The 24914-nt window shown below is 36.5% G+C and overlaps 1 protein-coding gene across 7 annotated transcripts in view; it reads right to left on the reverse strand.

The window, feature by feature from the left end:
* DLC1 (DLC1 Rho GTPase activating protein) overlaps positions 1-24914 on the reverse strand; it is a 219937-nt gene that overhangs the window by 104681 nt on the left and 90342 nt on the right. For all 7 annotated transcript variants that reach the window (XM_017744514.1, XM_017744511.1, XM_008641434.2 and 4 more), the window contains one exon: positions 24810-24843. In XM_017744514.1, the coding sequence (XP_017600003.1) occupies positions 24810-24843 (34 nt within the window). The remainder of the gene's footprint in view (positions 1-24809; positions 24844-24914) is intronic.

A 24914-nucleotide genomic window follows, 5' to 3' on the forward strand; every position in this document is an offset into this window, starting at 1 on the left:
AAATATAAAAGTTCCAATAGAAGCTTTACAAATCTCAACGAAATGCTTGATATGTCAAAGCCACATTTTGATTCATTTGGATTGGTTTAAAAGAAAAAACCTCTGTTTTTCAATCAGGTAAAGTAAAAATATTGAGAAGTTTCATTTAGCACATAGGTGTCCTTTTGATTTGTCAGTCCTTGGACTCAACCCTATGTGTCCCACCATACTTTGCATTCAGAAAAGTGCCCGTTTGACTTGTGTCAACACCCTGGCATCAACCTTTGAACAGCCTAGGGGCTAAATGGTGCAGTCTGGAGAAGAGACAGTAGACCATGACAGAGTAGACCAACAGAGAAAACTTCCTGAGTTTCCTCCATGATGTCAAGAGTGCACTGCTGGGCATCTCTGCACGCTCCTCCCCCACGGTAGGAGAGGTGTGGAGAAGCCCCAGGGACAATCGCTTTCTCTCCAGGTGACCGTAATTGCCTCTGTATACACTGCTTTTGCAAGATGTGCATGCTTTTTACCCTCATGCCATGGTCCAGACCTGTATTTTTGAACAAGGGTGTATAATTTTAAGAAAGAAAAAGCACAAAATCCACCCGCCCCAGCAGCAGTACGTGATGCAAACTACAGCTGTCGTTGCTTTCATGAACTTTTAAATGTCTGAAACTTGAAGCCTTCTTCTGGTGGAACACTGAGTAGCTCTTGTCAAAATATCTACCTTAATTAGCTTTTATTGTGACATAAATACATACTAATGGGTTTATATAAACCGAGTAGCCTTCTAATATACATTTATGAGTCTCAAATTAAACATGATCTCAAATAAATATGAACAATCTTCATGGTGTGATTATGGCCCTGCTTTGTAAACAGCCCCACAGCTTAATTAGAGTTCTGTGCACTTCAAAGTGTAAGCTTATCTGGCTGTTTCTGAACTGCTGTCTCACTATCACTCTGTGCTCCAAGAATAATAAATAAACCAACACAGGAACGCAGAAAGCATTCCTAATCACATCCATGAATACAAAATAATAAGTAACTGAATAACATGAAAGAAGATGTGCTTCCAGTTTCATTTGCACGTTGTTCCATTTTAACCTGTTTTTAATGTAAGTGGTTAAAAACTATTCTTACGTTATTAAAAAAACCCACAGATCTTGCCTGTTTAGCCAAATTTTTGCTGAAATACTGAATATCGAAGAAAAAAAAAGAGACATTAGTGCTAGTGCCATAGTTTAAAATTCAAATGAGGAAGGGAGTGTTAAAGCTTCATTCTGTTTAGCCATATGTGAGGCACCTGCTTAGAGAAGTTTATGGGAGTATTAATCTATGGTAGTGTCCAAACATTTCCAAGCATCTAAACTTGAGCCACAGAACTTTCTTATAGTTATAAAATAGTTGATGGCAATAAGCTGTGAACTGAGGTTAGTTTTGAGCATTAGCCACGTGTTATGCTTCACTACAGCAAAAGAGTATTAAACAGCATTGTTTCTCCTTCCTTCAGTGACCTGACGGGCAAATTGCCCATACATAGCTTTCTGTCAGTTGAGTGATACATTAAAAATTGACTGATTCCATCACTGGAATTAGGGCAGGATGAATAAAATTTCATAGAATAAAAGGCATGGCAGAAGGTACTTCTTTCTTTCCAGTGGAAATGCAAATTAGGCTGTATATGAAATTGCAGTAATAGAAAAGTGCAGAACACACAAAAAACCCCCAGACCCCAAAGCAAAACAAACAGCCCAACACTTCAAAAAAAATCCCCAGCTTGCTATTGCTACTCCCTATTCAAAATCTTCTCTACAATCTTCTTTCATGATTGGAAATTTTCCTTCCCTCTCTTCTGTTTTTTCTCTTTTCCACTTTCTCTGTCCCTCCTGGTCACACTAAGATGGTGATTACCCAGTCATACTAAGATGGTAAGCTCCTTCAATTACATGTCTTCCTCTTCAGACATCTCTCATACAACATGGCACAATAAGATATCAAAGAAACAAAGCTTTTGAGCTTGTCTGTGGCGACCAACATGGGCAGTGATTGTGAATGGAGCAAATTTGATTCAATGAGTTTAATATAATCTACTGGTGGCAGGCTGGTGTCTGTGTATGGAGCAGGGAGCAGAACGGGAGCGTGGGGAGTGTTATGTGAGCTGGACTCCTCGAAGCGAGAGGGTGACTAGGGAGATAACTCAGAGTACAGAGATCATTCTGAACAGAGAGATCAAAGAGTGGCAAGAAATTTTAAATCAAAGAGAAAGTCCCAGTGCTTGCAGGGAATGATGGACAAAGCTTATTCCTGAGAAGATTTAGTGAGTTTTAGGGGTCTCATATAAGTCATCTTCCATTATCACTGCCCTGTGTAATGTGTGTTTTATTAAGTGATGCAAAGAGGCAGAGCTGTCGTCCTCCCTTCTCATCCCTGATGCTGCCACTGCAGCACTGTAAAACACGATCTCTACAGGTTTGTTACTGTGAAGACAAGCAGGATGTAATAATCATCTCTGAGCTGTTGGTTTGTAGCCTCACTGGTAGAGAAAACAGCAGAAAAACTGGAATGTTCATAGGGAGTAATGACATAGAAAGTAGGATCCAAACTGAATCTAAACTTTTGAATAGGTATTGGAACAACACCTTCAGTAGAATTCAGGATTTCACTAATTAAGGCACTGCTGGACAGTTTGTGAATGGTAACTTCTCCTTGTGTCATTTTTGTGTAAATATTCATTTACATGGTTAAATTGGGGATTTATTTTTAACACTGCCTACCTCAGACTCTGGGTTTCTGTTTCAGGTATCTGCCATGCTTTAACTCTTTGTCCTGGAGTTGCTTGTGACATAACTTCTTTGAGGTGCTTTGTGCGTTCATATTAAAACCAGTATTTGGGGAAATGATGAAAGGATATGTTACTTTCCTGATATTGAGAAATTCTAGCTATTTATCCCTACATACTTGATAGTGGTTTGGTAAGGCAATTTGCTCTTTTGTAGACATATGCAATTTTCATCTTTCTGGAAAGTTCATTTGTTGTAGCCTTTTGTAAACCTCCGAGAAATTCTATTTCACATCAATTCTGCAAACTCGGATATTAGTGACCAACATCTTAGAAGATATTTTCTCTCCTGTGTTATGTACAGCATAAAAAGTATTTGCAAACACAGCTCCAGGCTGCTGCCAGCCCTGCAGGACGAATGAGAGAACCTGTCTCTCCCAAGCTTTTACTCGCCCCACCTTCATTTCACAGAAGGGTGGAAAAGGGTTGGTCCCTCATGAAATGTTAATACAGAATGAGAAAGCTGTGCTAGGGTCAAGAGGGAGATGTGTATGCACTGCTTTGTGAAGTAGAGACAAGAAGACAGGGAAAGACACAAGGGGAGGAGAGTCCAAGTGTATCTGACATCTCCTGTAGTTTTAATTGCATGCTTCCATTTGAGAATAAAAATTCAGCCACTACATGGCTAGTGAGAACTTTCCTTGAGTTCTGCTCTGATGGAACTAAATAAACATAATTTCAAACAATTGTCTTCTCTGCACTGAACAGATGTTTTTTTCAGAACATTGGCTACAATTAGATTACTTTTTCTAAAAAAAGAGAATCAAAAAGCAAACTCATGATTTTTCCAAGTGTTGCATGCAATTTTGTAGGATGTTTTTCTTCTGGTGTTTGTTATTTGAACTGAAATCTTGCTGATTAGAAGTTCTCATGCCTAAACCTTAAAAGATAAAGAATCTAATATTTTGCTTTACCTTTTGAAAGTGTAATGTATCACAGATGCAAGCTGAAGCTTTATGGGGACTGTGTCAAATATAATTATCTGGAAGATTAAAGCAGTCATCATCTCAACTGAAACATACATTCTGTTTTCCATAATAAAGTCTCTGTTAATAATGAATGCCCACAGCATACCTTAAACACTTACAAAAGAAATCTAAAACTCTAGCTAAAGTTATTATTAGATGTTAATGTTACATATTTACTCCATGAAGTTAGCAACACCATTAAATGAGGTTTTAAAAAGACACTCTGGTCTGCTATTCTAGGAATTGGATTTCTCCGTATCTGTACTTAATTTATTTCACAGCTAATTATCCAAAATTATTTCTGCATGAAATTTACTGTTCCTGCTGGCATCTGGTTTCAGCCACGACATATCTGCCCTCTGGAGTCCCACTGCAGTGCGTGGAAAATCTTCACTTAGAGTTCAGGTTATGACACTTGTACTGAAGCCTGGCTGTGTAAAAATAGTGAGCCAGGACTAGGCTGTTTGGGGAAAAGGAGGTTGACAGGATTCAGCAGTATTTAGCCTAACTTTTATAGCCTGAGACTAGTTACTGACTGGCAAGTTCCCCTAAATTGTTTCAGTAGATCATTTTATTAGTATGTGTTTAGCAAACTGTACACTTCATAGTCTCAAAACCAAGGTGAAAATGTGAACCTTGTGTTTGTAGGGCTGACAGCCTGATCTGTATTTTGCTATAGCTCTATATCGGGCCTAATATTTTTCTGTTGTCAAGTAATTTTGAAAATAGACATATATGGTGGCATCTACGTATGAATGGGGTCTGTAATTAAAATTATCTGCTCTGCTTTTCTTCAGTCTGAACATACTGTCATCATTTGTTGTTAAAAAGATATCTAGATGATGAGTTGGGTTACATAGGAGAACCTAAAATTCTATTTACCTTCTGTAGACTTAAATTTTTCAGAGACATCATTACAATAGTGAATTTATGCAGTTCTTAAATAAAATAAGAAATATGAGTCTTGTCCTTGGGCACAATGCAAGATATTAATGGCTCTGAAATAATCCAAATTAGGCCTTGAAAAAATGTGAACATCTAAAATAGCAGCTGCAACACATACATGGAAAAACTACTTACAAACCCTGATGTACACTAGAATCAAGTAAGTACAAGTGTTTCTTTAAGTGCTTCACAGCAGAAGGGGGGAGGGAAGCAATTAAAGAGCTGGTGAAATATAAGAGAAGTTATTTCATATTTATGAGTAGATGACGTAGAAATTCCTTGGAAAAATGTGGTATTTGTAAGAAGGGAATAAAACACTCCCAAAGAAGTTGAAGAAGAAAACAAACAAGAAAACAAAGCTTACACCTGAGACTGATAGGTTAAACTAATATTTTAAAGATGTATTTATTAAAAATAAGGTACTGCAGTAAAGGTGAAAGGGTAATGTCAAATGTTTGATTGAGAAGCATGGTAAAATATATGTACTTTCTTCTTTATTGCTCTGAAATTTTCATCATAATATTTTTTGGTGCATCTATATTATAAAAAATAATTATTATTTACTTTCTCAACGTTTCCATAAAGAACAACCAGACACTCTCTGTTTGGCACAAATGAATTGCTTCTCAAATGCAGCATGTAGTTTTACTCTCCAGTACCATGAAGACGTCAACAAGTTTTGAAGGAATTCAGATAACGCAACAAAAATTATTAAGTTTGATTAAAGTTTGATTTAAAAGAAAAGATGAAACCCTCTTCTTCTCTTCTGATAGCTAATAGTGCAAGGGAAGAGTCATGATAAGAGCCGATAAGTATTTAAAGTATGAGAACGTCAAGGAAAGTGTGGAAATGTTTTAAGGTGGTAAAAGGTTTCAAAATACTGACTTGGTATTGGGGAGAGTATTGTGTTTGTGTATGTTTTTCCTCCAAACTAAGGCTAATTAATCTGTGGATCTTATGTAAGGACAAAATGAAGTACGTCTCTACAAAATCAAGGAAAAAAACCTGTGCAAATGTAAAACAGAATGATCCGTACATCAGCTGTGCTGCAAGTCCTTGATGTAGTATACATTTAAACACAGGAGTTAGCAAGATCAAAATTGAAAAATTAATATTTAATATGACAAATGAGAAGAATATAATCTTAGAGGAAGAATATATCTGTACCACAGTACACAACTTTTTTAGAAAGAACCTCTCCTGAAAGTAGGTTTGCTTTGCTCAGAAAGTTTCGTAGTTCCTTGATAACCTGTAAAAAAGGACCTGCTATTCAGACATAAAATTTGTCATATCAAAACTTCACTGATAACTGAAAGTTTAATTGAAACATCATTGGATGCTTTTTTCATGGTTTAAACCAGCTCATCCCTGTTTGCTGATACTGGCAACTTTCTGAAGGCATGCAGAATTAGTGTGCCTTTAGGAGACATTTGAAATATATCCAGATCTTTTTTTTTTAATGTCATTGGTGTTCTATAACACTTTATGCATAAGGAACCAAAATAAGGAGAAACATTAAAATTCTTTAGAAGATGCAATGAAAGTATAGCAGGTTTAGATGTCAAAGCTTAGATGTTGCTAAATTTTTTCAATCCAAACCTCCTACCCTTTAGTCAAGTACTGGAAAAGATTATGTATGGGGGTGTTAAATATTTCTTTACATTCAATGAAAACTTCCACAATAAGTTATAGGAGAAAATGTACTTTTGTACAGCAAGCAAGTATACCCTTCTACTCTTGGTGTACAGATCGATTCTAGACTGTTTGAAATTTGAAGTGAGGCTGTCAGTGTACTGATAGCAAATTTGAGCTCGGATAACTGCCTATAAAAGTCAGGAATAGAACAGAAGTAGATTTCAAAAGGTCAAGACTTAAATCTAAAGTGTATATAAAAATGCATAAGAAAAACCTAAGTGGCAACTAAAACCCAGTTTTTAATGTAAGTCCTTCAATATTAAACAAACTTTGAAAAGCTCTGTCCCTATCAAGTCATGACAGCTCTGAATTTCAATTAATAGGATTAGATTTAGTTACTAATTAACCTCATTTCAACCTAATTAACCTAGTTATTTGATGCTGAAAAGCTCCTCCTCTATGAAAGAACTGTAAGATTTCAGCATCTGGACAATCAAATGACTAAAAAATAAATTCTAGCAGATAGGATTAATAATAATGTATCATTTTAAATACACTTTCAAAAAAGCTCCCAAATTCATCCTTGACAGATACTGAAAATTATTTTAGATCAAAGATATGTTAGATTTTGGATTTTGGCCTTCAAAATTTAAACACCTTTTATTAGTGTTCATCTGGAGGAATGATGCCATTTTTAAAGCTTACCATGCTTTGGAGATGAGAAGACTGCAGAAAAAGTGCTTTCACTCTAATTTCAACTAAAGACCTTTGTCTGTACCTTACCCATCTGTGCCCATGCACTTCGTACAATGTTTCCAGTAAAGTACTACTGATCATCAATCAAAACAAAGTCAGTGTATCGGTGTCATAGCTACCCATGAAGTATTAAACATGTATAGATCACCAAAATCCACTGCATATTTTGATCCTCGGTAGATACGTTTTTTCCTCTGTAAGAGGCAATACAAAGTAAATGTAAATATATCCAAATGAAATATTTTCTATTTTACCAAGGAAGTCTAAATTGTATCAATTGTTTAAAATATCATAATTTTTTCCATAAATGCCTTGCTCACTTGTCAGATATAACTTCATGCTAGTTGCAAAACTTCATAATCTATTGAGGGTTAGATGTTTCCATACCCTTTTATGGAAAAATGGACTTTTTCACATTGTTGTGCATGGTTTGTAAAGACACGAATGAACCCATGGAACTCAGAAAAGGTCATGCAAACCTTTGCAATTACTATATTTATTTTATCAATGACAACCCCATGAAAGGAGCTCTCAGAAAAATAAGGGGAGGCCAGCTGTTAACTCCTAACATCTACCAAGAAGGAAGCTCAAAAAAGGCTGGGTAAGTGTGGGGCTGAATCTTGAAACAAAGAACTGAGCTGTGCATTAACAGCAAGCACATGCTGACCTTAGGTCCACTCTGCTCCTCCTTGCCTGAGAATCAATGGGCTCGATTCCTGTTGGGCAAAAAATGCTAATTTATTCTGAAAGAGTGTCTAGTGTTACTGTAAACACACATGGTTTTTACCGTTCCCAGCAGAGCACCCTCTGCACCAAGGTTACACATTCTTTGTACGCCTGCAGGAAATAAAAGATGTTAATGGTGGGGACCTCTGTTAGGAACAGTAGCCCTTAGCAAGAAGAGGAAGGACTAGAGCATGGTAATATATCAGCAGTCTATGTAAAGACATGGTTTGATTGTGAATGTGTGACATAACTTTGGAAATGCTAAAGGATTGACAGAAAAATCAATTCAGCTGGAATAGATTAGGGGACAAATGCAGTGGACACTCTACAGGTTGGAGGGTCACAAAAGGCAGTAGAACAGTGGCAAGTCACATGTACCAAGAGTCCAGGTGAGGATGTCTGTGCAGATCGTGTACGCCAGCACACCAAACACAAGGGCCGAAGGGGAGATGTTTAGTCTGCAGAAGACAGTCTGTAACAGTCTCAAATTTCTGAAGGGACTCCATAGTTTCTATTAAATAACAGAGACTGTTGTAGTATCATCTGAATGGCTGTGTAGCTGCACAGTCCTAATTCTTGGTCAGTTAGAAATGCATAATTTAGTATTTAAATACATTTTCTATGCCAAATTCTCTATGCCTCTCTAAGTCTTGTGCAGCCTCCTTAAGGCATTTATTTCCCAAGACACTAGCAGCAGAAGGCTGCTACAGGAAATATTTCATTCTTCAAAGTCTTTTTGCCTGTGTCCCTTACTTGAGGAGCAAACTGTCCTCTCATTTGGTACTGGGACAGCTGTTTGCACAGCTCACTGAAAGCTCATTAAAACAACATAGGGTAAAAAATAGACCTAATATGAATAATTTCAATGATCCAGTTTACAGCAAATGGTTGAATTCCTGAACTTAGAAGGCAGTGAAATAATGTTGGGGATGCAACACTGTGACTCACCTGCAAAACAAAGCTCTCTTTCAGGCAGTTACAACTTTCAATCTATTTGTGCTAAGGTGAATCACAGTCTGGCCCACTGAATACATGAAGAGGGATATATATTTTTTCAAACATAGTGGATTCATGCATAATGAAACCCAGGAATTATTTCTTGAACTGTAAGCCAGATTATAAATTCCATTTAAAAATTGGCAAGATGCATTTGAACACAAATCCACATTGAGATACATAGCTAAACAATTAGTACAACTTTTAGGGATTCACATGCCTTTCTCAACATTTCAGGTAGGTAGACTTCCTAGAGGTGACTGAACATACAACAGGTGATTGCTGGAACACCAAGAGATGAAAAATGAAGTACAGACACAGTAAGAATGTGGTGAAAAGTATTAAACTCCCCTTGAAGATCTGCATGTTCTCTAATTTGTAAGCTATTCCATATGAAATCTAAGATAATTAAGTGTGCTCACCTGGTTACATGCTGAATGAACTCTTAACCATGAAAAAATGCATACAGGAAAGGTAAACAAGGGATACAGGACATACACTTTATGAGAATCAGTAGACACTATTGGCTGATATATATGCTAACAGAGGAGTGGGCTTGTGAGCCTTTGTAGGTGCTACTGAATGAAGAAGTTTCTTTCCAGGCTCTGGTTCAGACTCTAAGTATGCTTTCTGGTCAGCTCTTGCTGGGTAGAGAGTTTATGACAAATAGCCCCAGGGGAACTAGATTTCTTTCCTAGTTGTGAGGAAAAGGCTTGAAGGAATGGAAATTTATCAAAGAGAAACTATGAATGAAATGAATTGTTGAATAGGTGTCAAGAAGACTTTAGCAGAAGATGGTAGAGACAAACTTAGCTTGACAGTTTATCATAGATTGAATCATTGCTTTCTGGTGATTGCAGCAGTGAATATGAAAATGCTCTGAAAAATGAACTGGAAAGACTCCCAACATGACCTACAGTAAGATCCTAAGCTATTCAAGATGACTGGACTTAAGCCAGAAGTATATATCATAAGAGTAAGGAAAATGATTCAAGAAAATGAATGCTCTTTTTGTTATTTTTGTTTCTGTGTAAGCTAGCTAAAAAGAATATTATTAAAAAATTACCTGACATGTCGTTCTTATAATGAAGACATGAGTTCACAATCAGAGGTCTGGCAAGCTAGTTGGGGTCAGCTCTGGAACCGAAGGCCTGAAACAACCCAGACCTTCCTTGGGAAAACCCATCAGGAGATGTTTAGGGTAAGGCAGTGAAGACAGAATGGCTTGGAGAGGAGCATAGAGCTGAAGGGCCAGTGGGCTGGAGTCCAGCTCAACCCTGGTTGTTGAAAGTGGGAAGGAAGTCCCTATTTTTTATGAAAGTCATTTGGGTATTAAATCTAAAACATCCCAAAATGTCCAGAAAAATTAGAAGGGTGCATAGGAAATGTAACCAAGTTTCAATAAAAATGAATCAGTGACCTACAAGGTTTAGCACATTCCTTCATGAATTAATACTGCTCTCAACATGAAGCGCTGCAGCCTAAGCTACAGAGAAGTGTGTATCCTTTCAGGGTTAGATGTGAAGGGATTTACTGATTTTGGACTGCAAGTTAGGCACAGTGTTTCTCTCAATAGGTCCAGACCAGGCAAAGTAGGAAAGAAAAAATATTGTATTGCACTTTCAAAACCAGTTGAGGATAATCAGATATTACAGGAAAGATGATAGTTTATTCTTAATGGTATACATATTTTCTAACATCACTGAAGAGCAGAAATATGCCTCTTTGATTTTCTTACCATAATTTATTTGGATGCTCTTCAGGAATAAACCTTGATTTAACTTTTGGCAGCTTTTAAATTTCATTTTGGTGGTAAGAGCTCTTCTGAAATTATTTTATCCCTCAATTACAGATATATAGGGTCAGCTGACATATGTTCTCTAGGTTAACATAGGGATATTTTTAATGTCTGGGAATATGAATTAGCTTTTTCTTGATCGAGTAAACTTGCTCCAAAAGTTTTACTATTTATAGCATAAACCGGAGAACACAGCATACCTTTCTTGTTTCTTTAAGGACTGTTCTATGAATGGGTGAGTGTCTAATTGCTGCAGGCTCAGGAAAGTAATATGCTTTTGAGTTCACTTGTCAGTCACTTGACTGAATCAGTGAAATCTGCTGCTTCTTATCAGTGAGATCTGCTGTTCAAAGGTCCATTAGGAATAAAAGCAAATTCCATCTTGACTCCTGCTGTGTGGGGACATTGGTAAGGCAATGCTTACTCAGTGTTCATAGGGTTGGGATGTTAAAAGGGGGCTGGTTTTCTACCAAATTAATGTGGAGCCTTGTCCCTGAGCTCCTTTATTCTCTGTCACACACATGTAAGGCTTTCTCAGGTTTCATCAATTTGTTGTTAGGTTGCTGATAGAGTGAACATTCATGCAGATAACAATTTGCATGCAGGCTATAATTGTGGGTACAGCAACTTCCACTTACCCCTACTAATAACTCACCATGGTCTGGGAGTGATAGATGAGTAGGAAGTGCTAAGCATGGCTCAGCATGGTTCTGCCCATTCCACAGGTTTGTCTCAGAGGAGGGGGAGTGTTGGAGCAGCAATCTCTCATATTAAAAGCTGCTCTACAGGGGCCATAAACTGAGACAGTTGCAAATGCCTGCCAGTGCACTGTCAATCCCACCTTTCTCTACAGTTATGCCAGGGATTATCTTGCCCTGACATTCAGGGAAGCAGCTGAAAGCCAGTTGTGCCCCACTTTCCAGGCACTTGTAACAGAGCAGAAGTATAGGTAATTTTCTGGCTCACTGTTGTTTCTTTTTTTTCCCCTCCTGAACTAGAACTGTTGCATGATAGGTAAACAATTAAAAGGCAAAAGTGCAGTCATCAGATCTACTTGTCTGTAAATGAAAAAAATAATTTCCAAAATCCCCTTTGCAGTAAAAGTTCAAATATAAAAACCTTGAAGACAGTTTGTCTGAAGGAGGGAATGTGGAGAGACGAGGTAGGTGAAAGCAGAGGTTCAAATTCTCATTCAAGAATCTCACTGAGGTGTCTTTTCCATGAAGGGCAATACAAGAGGTATTGCCCTTCCCAAGCGTTATCTGGGAAGCAACAGGATAAAGATCTTTCCACCGAGAGGATGATTTGCTCATAAATTCCTATTTGAATCCTCTAAGCAAGGACTAAGCCTGGAGAAGTCTGTGGTAGACAAAGGATATCAGAATGAATTAATCAGTTTGACCTTTTTGATCAAGACCACTCAATGACCGTAAGTGTGAATCTCCTACCACTGCTGCTTTCAAACACTTCCTGGCACTTCTTGTCTTCCAAGCCTCATGGGTTTTTCTAGAAAACTACCAGATGACATGGACCAAAACTAGAGCAGGAAGCAATATAACTAAAGAACTGGGATAACTCTATGCCAGTACTCAAGTCCTTGTCTTGTTTAATTTACTTTTTCAGATGCTGCTGTGTGACTGTGTTCTTGAAACAGGTGCCCTTTAAACCTTGGCAACTGACCGCTGGATGTGTGCACTCTGAATTTCTTTTTATTTAGCCCATACTTTCTTCTGACAATACATATGAAACAAACCATTGTGACTCTGCCCACAGCTCCTTCAAGAGAGAATAATCCCAGTTTTGGAAGCACTTTGGTTGTGCCACTTTGTTTCTGTCATCATTATATTTCTAAATTTATCTCCTGGATTTCTAAATAGAGAGGCAAAGAGCACTTGTAAGCAGTTGTGCAGCACTATATAGGAAACAACCAGAAGGGAATATAGGAGCCAATTATTTTCTGGTTGTCTGCACTGTGGGCCAATAATTAATTCAGATTGTAAGCAGTGCTGCTTGTGAATTGTTCATGGCAAATGGGGGATTTTGGTGCTGGAATGAGTTTAAACTTGCTTCTATTTGCTAAAAACAGCTAGAAGTCTACCATAAAAACACATTTACTTCTCTGTTATCTTTGACAATTACAATTCTTGATTTCACTTCAACCTACTAAAGTAATTGTCCATACTGCAGCATGCTACAAAGACACACTGTCCTTTTTTTTTTTTAAGTTGCTTTATTTTTGAGGATTTACTTTGCTTTGCTTAAGGAAAACAGGTAAGGAAGCGTAAATAACGTATATCAGGAAATGAAATGATCACTGTATCTTTAGGTGTATTAGAATGCACTTAAGAAAATAAGGGAGAGATTTAAGTTAGAGTCATGGGAACTGGTGAACAAAGCACCAAAAAGCATGAAACCCCAACACAGATGCAGCAAAGATTTTCCAGATGTGGAATTTTTTTCTATGGATCAGTACAGTTAGCTTAACCGATTTAAGCTAAAATGATTATTTTGACAAAAAAAAAGCGTGGCTCATTTCTTATCTCTTAGTCTTTTAATATAAATAAATGCAATTTACTTTGCTGAAGATTTTTATCTAGATTTGCTTTATGAAAAGACGTCTGTTTCTTATTCCTCTTAGTTTGTCTAATGTGGCATACATTGCCTCTCCGGAAATGCCTTTGAAACATACTGCAAAAGTTAATAGATGTAGCAACTTCTTAGATTGGAAACTTTTTTGGTTAGTTTTCCAATGTCTATTTCCTCATTAAAGACAAAATTATGCCAAGTTTTGATTACAACTGTAAAATATATATCTATTTTTACAGTTTTTTATATGTTCTTTGGTTATGTTTGTGTTTTTATATTCTTATGTCATACACTCATATTTTTTCTCTTTGTTATTTATTAAGCTGGAGAATTGCATTGACTTGCTTTATTCTGATCACTGATTGGTTTTCTGCAAATTTTAAGATCCCTCTAACTTTAGATAGAATGTTCCCTAACATGCAGATGTCTTTTGCAGTTGCTGTATAAGTTACACAGGATTCTTAATTTAATGATGAGTAGTTGGTACTGTTTCCTGGGGGAAAACAAAAGAAACACCCATGCAATAAAAGTATATTCAGTGTACACATTAGGACTGAATATTCAGTATATTTTTACTACAAAATACTGTTTTTGACCCATTAAAATTGAACTCAATATTTAGACGATGCATTGCATTACTGATTTGGAATTCTAGGCAAGTTTTGACTTGGTATATAGAGGGTTACGATTTGTGTAAGTCCTACAAAAGGCATTGGTAAGAACTGTTTCAAATTTTACCGATGAAATTGTTATACTAATCAATTTCTCTGTTACTAGTTTGTCTAGACTTCTAAAGCTATGTACAACTTTTTGTATTTTCAATACAATCAATTACTAATCAATCAAAGAAGTTTGTCTAGACTTCTAAAGCTATGTACAACTTTAGCATCAGCAATCTACTGAGGTGAGGAGCTCCATAGCTCAGTTCTAGATTGCCTCCCCTGTTTGCTTTGAATCTGCCACCTCTATTTGATGTCCTCTCATTCTTTTACAAGAGGAGACAAGCAATTGCACATAAAAATCAAATGTTTATCAACAAAGAGTGATCAAACATGGAAAGCTATTGTCCTGTGGGACAAAAAAAAGATGAGGTGCAAAAACTTTGGCTGTTGAAAGAAATGGCAGGTATTCAAGCTGTGACTGAAAAAGCCAGTACCACTTACAAGCTAGGAGAAGAAAATCCTGCTCTAACTAGTTTGCCAGAGACAGTGTCTTCTCCATCATCCATTGTTATTGTCTGATCCTGCAACAGCTCATTGAATGGCTGCTAAAAGACATTTTTCCTAGAAATTCCAGGCTGGATCCATGGTTCAAAATACAGGGCTAGACTTAATTCCCAAGGGCAATCTGTATAAAAATCTGAGATCTTCTTCTAAAAGGAGGAAAGAAATTTTAGGACAACTATATAGTTTTCATTTTCCAGTCACAAATTCACTGACAATCATGAATTTATACCTGATAAAATTGATTAATTTGATACACATGCTAAAGTTTTGTATATCAGTTACCAATGTGCAGCAGAGCCTTGCACACAAAAAATGTTATTCCACTCACAGACTTAGTGTGAGCTATTCCACGAAACCAAAGCCTTGGCATTCTCTGAGCATTCTGGAGTTTCATCCCTGTTTCGAGAGACTCCCATGGTAACTACATAAGAAAAAATCTTTCTAGTGTATGGATGGGTTGTTCTGTAAACAGTATTCTGTGTCAATCAACTGATAGATAAATTCTTGACAAAAGTCTCAGTCTTTCTTTTTCTTCCTTGCAATGTGAAAACACATTCTGGGATGACATTGTAAATTAGACACCTGCCTAGAGGATGTTGTGGTTTATTTAATTCTTTTCCTTGCCTTTTAACAGATCTTTCAAATGCTCTTCTCTAATTTCAAGCCTGTATTTTGACATGTATTAAAATCCATGGTTCTTCTTTGCCTTTCAATTCTGCTCATAGGCAGTTACTGAGACATGATATACCTGGCTAACCCTCTGGAATTGGTTACCAAATATTTCCTCTTCTTTTAGGCCAAAGTACAGCAGCAGGTGCAATTCAATCCAGAATAGATTTGGATTTAAATTAATGAGCTACCAATTGAATTAAGAGAATATTCACAGAGGAAATTTCAGAGAAATCATTTTAGACTGGGATTTAGCAAATTTCTATTTCCAAGCTGTGTCCAAATTCATGTTACTAGAATTATTACCTGCAGGAATAACTCCTTGCAGATTTATGGTTTAGAGATCATTTGGCAGTTTTGTCCATCAATAAACTTTTTTTTCAGTAATTTCTTTATTTGTAATACTCATGTTACAAATAAATGCAACTAAGAAATCATTTCAAGTAGTTATCCAATTCTTTCCTAAAATGTTATGAAGGAGAAATTCAATAATAGTCAAAATTAACACAGAGGTAGATTGACAGAGGCATGTGACTGACTTTGCATATAAGAATTGCAAACTGGTGCATTTTAAAGACCATTTGCATCTACCACATTATAGAGAATCAGCATTTGATTTGATTGCCATTTCCTGATATGTGCAAAAGCAATTTAATTTTACAAGAGTATTTGCAGAGAAGATTTGAGAAAATGGTTAAACTTGATGACTGGATACCACAAGCTATTTAAAATCTTCAGGATAATGAAAAACACTTTTTGTCAGTGTAGTTGGTATCTTTCAGATTATAGACAATAAAAGCTCTAGTTGTTCAGGCTGAACACACTATTTATTTGTGGCAGAAGCCACAATTCTCTCAAACATCACTTGCTATAGCAGGAGACATTCAGAGCACAGGTCAAAATTTCCCACTAGGAAAAAAAAAACCATTCTGAGCAACCTGTGACACTGCAGTTACATCCAGCCCTATCACTGTCCTGCCAAGGATGGTTCCGTATCAGGAGGACATTTTGCCTCCAGGTGTGCCTAATCCACAGTGGGCTTTTGGGTGTCTCTCACCTGAGTTTTCAGCATGGCCTTAGAAAAATGTAAACAATCATGTCTTCTCATCAAACATAAAAGACCTCTCTCTTTTCCCTAAGAATTTTTGAATAGCAACTTTTTACTCTAGTAAAGTGAGCATGCGAGTACCTCAAGTGCATAAGCAACAAAAAACATGTTCCAGTGATTTGGGACTGAAATAATTTTCCAAAACCACAGAAGGGTTTCTGTTTTAACAGATGAAAAAAGAGAAGTTATCTTCACACTTTTTTAAGTACTCTAAGCTCTTCATATTAAATTTGGTTTAAAATTGTTCAGGCTCTTCTTGGTTCATCTTCAACAACTCTGAAACCACTTAGTAGTTCAAGTCCTATTTTCAAATATGAACACAGGACCATAATGTAGTACAGATGTTTCGAATGTTGTCTAGGAACCCAAAGAAGTAAAGAAGGGTGTCTTAATTTTTTCAGAAAAAAATCATCATGATTTTGTGCCATGTGCAGACTTTACCGCCCAGAAGTAAACTTGGCTGGGCTTTGGTGCACAATTAGCAGGTGTCACAGAGAGCTTGTTTTTCATCTTCAGGTACCTAAATAACTATCAAAATGTAGTCAAAAGCTAATTTTAAAATTTGGCTGCAGGCACCTCAGCTTTGCAGATGCTACCTCTATTCTGGACACTGAAAAAGAAAGACCACCACCTAATTTCCAAATCATCACTGCTTTGGAAACCACAACCTGATGACTGCATGTCAGTATCAATTAGGACCAAGTGAGCTAATTTCTATTTCATTTGAATCAGCACATGTCTTTGCCATGAACTCAACCTGAACGAAATTAGCCTAGAAATAACTTGATTAATTGGTTATCACCATTCTCTGTTACTCTTATTATAGCCAAAAAAGGAGAGGAAGAACAACTTGATCATGTTTTCTTTGATTTAAAAGCAATTTTTCTCAGGGACTACCTCTTTTAGAATGTTTCTGATGTCCAGTTCAAAAGGGGACCACCGTGTGGCCTGGGTAATATGAATGCTACTGAGTCACTGTGTAACTGATACTTAACTTTATGCTGAGAAGCCACTTGATTAAAATTAATTATGTGACACTAGCCAGAATATACTGAGTACCAGTTTACAGTCTGTTTGGTGGTCTAAAATCTGAACATATTATAATTACTTTTAATGTAATACAAAATTGAATTGTCTGAAAGTAAAAAATTCTTGTGTCTCCTGCTGTATTTTCTGTTTTGACAACAAAGAGCACAATTTTCACAATGTTTTTGTTCATAAGTTGGGATTTTACAGTCTCTAAGGGTGGATAAATAAATGATAATAAACTGGCTGGAGAGCAACTCTATGGAAAAGGCCCTGGGGTGCTGGCAGACAGTGAGCTGCGCATGAGCCAGCAGCGTGCCCTGGCAGGAAACTGAGCTGGCAGCAGCCTGGGATGTATCAATAAAAGCAAGGCCTGTAGATAGAGGGAAGGGATTATCCCTCTCTGTGCAGTGCTTGTGAGACCACATCTGCAACAGTGAGTCCAGTTTCAGGATCCTCCCAACACACAAAAGACATTGATAAAAGGGAAAAAGTGCAGGGGATGGCCACCAAGCGGGTCAGGGTCTGGATCACTTGGCCTGTGAGCTGAGGCTGCAGGACTTGTTCAGCCTGCAAAGATGGCTTTTGGGGTCCTACCAGCAGCTCCCCAGGACTTCACAGTAGGGAAACAAGCTGATGGAGCTGGGCTCTTTATATTGTGCATGTGAGGATGAAAAGAGAAGAGACAAGAGGCATAAGCTGAAACCAGGAAGGACCAAGCTGGACATCCGGAAAAGTGTCTCCTCCATGGAGACAGTACTGCAGCAGAACACTTAACTACAGAGATTGCACAGGCTCTGTTCTTGGAAGTTTTCGAGACTGGACTGGAAAAAGACTTGAGCAACCTTGTCTGAACTCAGGGCTGGCCTGCTTGAACAGAAGGTTGGAGAAAGAATCTCCAAAGGTCTCCTTGAAGAGAGTTATTCTTTGTTTAACTCTACGTCACTAATAGGTCATGAAGTCTGTTATATGTTCTTACATTTATCAATCTGTGATGAAATATTATTAATGTCAAATATCTTTAAAATAATTCAATGTTAATGCTTGGGGTTTTGTATAATCACTTAATTTCTATGATAAAAACAACTTGCCTTAAATAGGAAAGTACAGGCCTTAAAAAGACATTGGATTGAAAGACTTAGCATGATAGCTGGCAGCAGCAATCACTCAGCTGGTATTATATAAAGTTTTATTCCTATCAGGGAAATAGCTTGATTTGAATAAGGTAATTTTATTACTTAAGAAAAGACATTAAACCATCAGAAAATCAAAACTTGATTGCTCATCACAGGAATATAAGGCACTTAGGCACAGCTTGTCTCCTCTAAAATGAAAAATTACATTTGAACGTTTGTCAAAGAAATATTTAAAGTTGTTTCCAAAATTAACAAAATCATCAAAGAGTCTAGAAAGATATTATAGTTAAAAAAACCCTAATGTGTATGATAAAGTATATGTATGTATAATACAATGTAAAAATAATGGCCTATCCTTGTTTAGCCTGAAATAATTCAGTTAAGCTTCTTTATCTAAGCTTTTAAAGATGCAAATAAATGAGATTATATTAAAGATATGAAGAAAATTAAATGCCTTTGAAGTAACAATGGCATATTTTGATTCAAGAAGCTCTTCTAAAAAATGTAAAAGCAGGTCCATACTGATGACCCATACTTTCTCCACAAATCAGGTGGAGAAAGAAAGCAGAAGCTGCTTAAGGAATTTGATGCAAAACAGGTTCTGCTAGTTCCCAGATATGGCAGATGTACTTAATCATTATTATTTTTTTAATGGAAGTTGTTTTAGCCTTCCACAAAACACCTGTTTTTCTGTCCAGGCTGGTACCTGAACTTTTGTGTCCTTCTCCAAGGGTACACAGCCTTCTTACCACTGGCTTTCCTCAGAGAACATTCACACTACCTGACCCTACCCTTCACTCTTTAAGACTAACAAAAGTAATATACTAGAGGTGACCATGAAGAGTTTTAGGCATCATCCTGCTTCTAGTGCATTTAGCATGGTTTAAAGGGGATTTTCATAGGAAAGCTGCTGCCGTAGGGCCTACTGTTTCCTCCAAAACTCAAAGAAAGTGGCAACAGCACCTTTGGCTTCACACAGTGCTATGTGGATTTTAAAGTTTATATGTTTATGTCCATGTGCATACAGTGAATATGATGTGACTTTTAAAAATGAAGTAATTTATTCAGAAGAACAACTACACAAGTGTGAGGTTAATAAGCCACTAAAAATCAAATACCAAAAATCCTGACATCAGCTATTTTACTGCATTTAGAAAAAAAATAAAGAAAACTAAACAACTAAAAATGATTATGAATCTTATAATGAAAGGTCAGCTTTTGGTATCTATTGGCATCATCATATTTTCTAGTAATGAAATAAATAGCAGCAGAATAAAAATATATCTATTAGCATCTATTAGTGTTTGGCAGCCATCCATGCATTTTCTGGCAGAGCTTCTATAACTGTTTTCCAGTATGACAGATTGAAGTGTGAGTGCTCACCTGACATTGTTATTTAGAAAGCAAACACCAAATTTTATAACTGTTGCAATACTGACAATAAAAGAAGGATTACCTAACTAGAAACTGGTACTTCATACTAAGGTCTCACAAAAACTCTAGTAAGACTATTCTAATAAAACCAGATAAAACACTTGCTAAATGGAACAATTAGTAATTCATTTTGCCTGGTTTATTCTACAATACTGGCAAGAGTAAGTAAGTAAGGCAGCCAAAAAGCTAGTAACTGTGCCAATTACCTTGTATTTCTCTCCAGGTTATGCAGAAACTGATATCCTGTAGCCAGTCAAACTGAATTTTTTAATGTTTGCTATGGGTTCAAAGCAACTTATATATGGATGAGCCCTTAATGACTTTATGAAAACAGCATCTAGTGAACACTGCTCACAGAAAGAATTGATTTCTCTGGATCTAGAATATGTTTGTAAAATCTAGTGAAGATTTTATTGTTTTTCCCTTTTGATTAGAGCTGCAGTTAAATTAGATTAAATAAAAAGACCTCCACCTAATGTGCCAAGCAGCTGGTTTTTTATGTGCCTTGTTACGTGATAGTGAACCTGTCGCTACTGGATTTTCCAGGTCCTCCTGCTGTGAGTTCTCACAGACAGCCCGACCCACCTTGTCATCACTCCATCACCTCCTGTTCTGCTGCTCATCTCACCATGGGAGCTGAGCACCAAGTGTCCTCTGCTGCCTGACACGGACAATTAGAGTCTGTGAGAGGAAAAACCCTGCCATTAAGGTCCCTTTAATCCTCCGTGTATTTGCCTTCCTTCTGAATCAAAAGACAACCAGGAAAATTAACACCAAAGAACAATACTTTATTAAATAGTGTCTTTACCAGAAATCTGGGTTAGATGCAGGACAAAAAAAAAAAAAAGGCTTGTTCACTGCTAGGCCCATACTGTAATACTAACACTGGGGAGATTTCAAACACTGTATGCTGGCCAGAGATCCACTGAGGCTGCTATTTTTTACTGTGCTTCATGTTTTATCCTCTTGTTGGCTTGCTGATCAACAAAACACAGATGTGAAATGGGCTATCAAATCTCTTCTCCTACATATCAAGGTCTGACACTTTTATTTGTGCTGAAGTAGATCTCTCTAACCTACTAGTTAGAGAGAATACTGAGATTTACCCAAAGAGGTTGTGCACTTTCTCCACAATATATTTTTAAAGCACAAGGGAATATTTTGGTAGAATCATGAAAACTCAAAAAGCATGTTCAATTGCTCTCACTTTAAATAACTTTTTTTACTTTTAGAGCAGCAGCTATTCTAAATGTATACTCAACAAAAAATTACCACAGGGCAGTTGTTTTATGCACAGGAAAAAAATTATTTATTATAATGCTGAGCATTATGCACCAATGGTGTTAATATTTATTTAAAATTTGTTTAGGGCTAGACTAAACCTTCTGTCCTGTTTATTGACAGCACATAGTTTCATCACCTCAAGAGAAGCCAGCTGTTCTTGTCTGTGACCAGATGTGGATATTTACTCTACCTTTCCCACTGGCTCTGTTGTAGCAATGTTTCTAAGTCACAGAGTTCACTATTCCATACAAATATTTGAGGATAAATTGGGAAAGCATGAAGCAGGTACACAAAGAGACTTAGGCAATAATTCTAATACTGGCTTAAAGTCATTTCACGTTTGTTTTGAGAATACTGCTCCAGAAACGGAGTTAGCCTTGCATTAGGAAGCTCACAGTGGATTCATTGTACGGAATATTGGCATCTGTGTCAGGAGCCATCTTGAATCTACAGTTAGTGGAGAGTTAACCAGTACCATTCATGAAGTCTCATATGTGATTCATGTTAGTAAAACAGATGCTGATATACAGCCACGTGAACCAAAGGTTCAGATGCTGATTATTTAATATAAATGGAGTCAACACTGCAAACCCTGACACAGACACCTCCATTATTGACAGGTATGATAAGTTCTCCATCCTTCAAATTTCTTCATAGTTTTTGGGCAGAATTTGAGAATATAAATCACTACAGTCAGCAAGGTGAGTAAAGGTATGCAAATACATAATTTACTCAAAAGAAAAACAGATGAATCTGAAAATACAGTGTTTTGAATCTGGTTTCTGGCTTGCATTCTTAAGGTAGGTGCCAACATTACTAGCCCTGAGTCATCTCTTGGCTTGAGCCATCATTTTCTCTGACTGTGAATACTGCTTGATCATAACTTCTGCCTCAAAATGTTGTTTTGAAAGAGTTATTTTTTTCAACATTGCCAGAAATATCAACAATATTGAGACTTCTTAAAAATGCATTACTCAGAAATAGCTGATGCCACAGTATATCATTTACAATGCCCTAATTCACACAAGTGGAAGCAATTGTGCGCATGTCTAGGCATGACCAATGTTCTGCTCAATATACTGACCATTTATAGATTTTTGCCAAAGGCACTTTGCAATTGCATGTTTTACTGCACTTTCCACTATTAAAAAAATAAATTTGTTATGCAACTCTTGAGTTATTAATTGACAAAAGCAGCAATGTTTTCAGATGTTTGGCTTTGCTCCAAATCTAAAAATGGTATGAGTGTTTATTTTATTTTCAATAAGTATTCATTTTACGGAGTTTGCATTTGATGTCAAAATTTACTGCATGTTGGAAAATATATAAAATCGAAAAAAATATTTAATTTCAAGGATTAAAAAATGCTATAAACACAATCAGTAATGTGTGAACTTCTAAGCTGCTTAGGCAGCTTAGTCCATTTAAGGATCTAAATGTTTGGTTGCCTATAGGAAAAGCATTTGAAAATATCAAAGTATCTGGAGTCTACAGAATAGAAGGTCTTGTAAAAACAGTTTTTTTATTTTATATATAAAATTTCTAAACCAGAAACAGTGGAATAAAAGCCTTTCTACTTTATTTTATTTCTTACTCCAGTCCCAGAGGTAACCAAATAGTAGTAAGTAGAAAAGAGGGGCATACCAGAGAATATTAGTTCAAATTCTCAAAATGAGAAAAGTTGTTTCACTAGAAATTTTGAGTTCATTTCAATCCGATTGTAATACAATGCTATTCAATCTCTTTGCCTATGATGTTATTAGCTTTGCAGTAATAAAATAAACAACGACTTCTTTTTGTTCTGTAATATTTTGTGACATATTTTAGTTCGCTTGTGAGTATAAAGTAGAAAGCTTTAGATCGTTGGTATTTCCAAATAAATATCAACACTAGTATTTCTTTTGTTCTCTTACAGCAGACATGCAAATATGTGATATTATTTTTTGAAGGCTTTCACACCTTACATATATCTTTGTCATTCATGACTATAGGTAATGTCATTCTGGTGAAGTGACAGCAGCAATGATCAAACATCAGCAAGTTACATTGCAAAGCATGGGATCTGAACGTCTGATTCAAGGTCCAATTGCATTTAACTAGAATAACACTTACTGCCCCTGGAACCAAGTGACTAGGCCTGACTTTAATAATCATCTCCCTCATGAATGCTTAATATTGCAAAATAACCCATCATAGCCTCAGGAACTCCTGAGCTGTAGAGTTAAAGAAATGCCCAAACTGATTAAAAGGCAACCACATATTCATTCTCAGTCTAGCTTGTGCTCATGTGCATGGAAATGTCAGCAAACTGATTTCCTGCAGAATGAAGTTCCACTTAATATTTGTAATATTAAATGTAATACTGTCCACAGAAAAACATAGCACAAAAGTCTGACCAGAAAGAAGGAAAAGAGAGAGAAACTCATATACATATGTACAGGTTATAAAGTGTGTGTCAAAAATACATTTATTTTATATGATTACCAACATTGACATTATAGGTAATTTTCACACCAAAGAAGTAAGCATAGATCTTTTAGTTTTATTTGAAATTAGCTTCAAATGGTAAGGCCAGTTATAATCAGTTTGCATATTTTGACATAATTTAGAAGATGTGACCAAATATGAACTGCCTCAGAAAAAGAAACACCGAATAATGCTGCCTGTGAAATCTATAAAGAAAAATCTTATTAAATAAGGGTCACAGTTTGGGAATTATTTCTGAACTTTAATAGCTAAAGTAGCAACATCCTGAGCAGACAGCTCCATAGCTTTTACGGTACTGACTCTTACTGTAGATTTTCTATCAAACAGTTTTTTTAACCTATTCCTCTCCTTTAATAAGCAAAAGAAAAGAAACAGTCTGAACCAGGTTAATACAAGAAAACATCACCAACAAAAATCAGACATAAATCTGAGTGCCAGGTGGAACTTGGGTATTTTGAGGTATTTTTCAAGCTATATTCAAAGTACAGTAGCAAACTATCAATTAGAATTGAAGACAAGCAACTGACAGAGATTCTTGAGAGCTATAGTGCTGAGTGGAGTGTTCTCTAGTGTTTTTCACAAGAATACATCCATTTGACAGTGTCTAGCAGGCCATCAGTAATAGATTTCACATCCCAACACCAAAGCACATTCAGTGTTCAGACGGCACGTATAACAGAAAACATCAGAAAAACAATTTTTCAATATTCTAGAAGTATTTAGCCAAAACAAATGTTACTATCTCCAGTGGCATACTCCAGGTAACTGAAATTTCTTGCCATATTTAACGACAGACAGTAAAGGTTACACCAAGTCAAAAGGCAAATTCCACTGACTTGAGAAAGCCCATTTGCACCCATGTTTGTTGATTGAGACATCAAATAAATCATAATAGATGTTAACACCAAATAACAAGTTAGTAACTACATGAATACTGATATGTAAGGAGCAACTGCAATTCAACTTTGTAGGACAGTTTCAAACACCCTTATTTATATGACACGGAAAACTGGATTGCTTTTTAGGAAGAGAAATTACCCTATTCAGGAAACAACAAATAGCCTTTACGCAGACATTGGTCCGATCTGTAATCCTATACATTTGAAAGCCCACAGCTGAAGCCTGTCTTTTATCACTTAGTTAAGTAACAGGGTATTCCAAAAACAAATACAACAAGGAAATGAGAAAACGAGTAAATATTTACTCACCAGCCTTCTCCTTCTCTGAAATAACTGGCATAGCCTGAAAGAAAACAAAGAAGATACCACTATTAAAAAATGTTAGGGAATATTCAGGGAATACCAGTAATATTA

The sequence above is a fragment of the Corvus brachyrhynchos genome, unplaced genomic scaffold (assembly GCF_000691975.1).
Source record: "Corvus brachyrhynchos isolate BGI_N302 unplaced genomic scaffold, ASM69197v1 scaffold17, whole genome shotgun sequence".
NCBI classification, from domain to species: Eukaryota; Metazoa; Chordata; class Aves; order Passeriformes; family Corvidae; genus Corvus; species Corvus brachyrhynchos.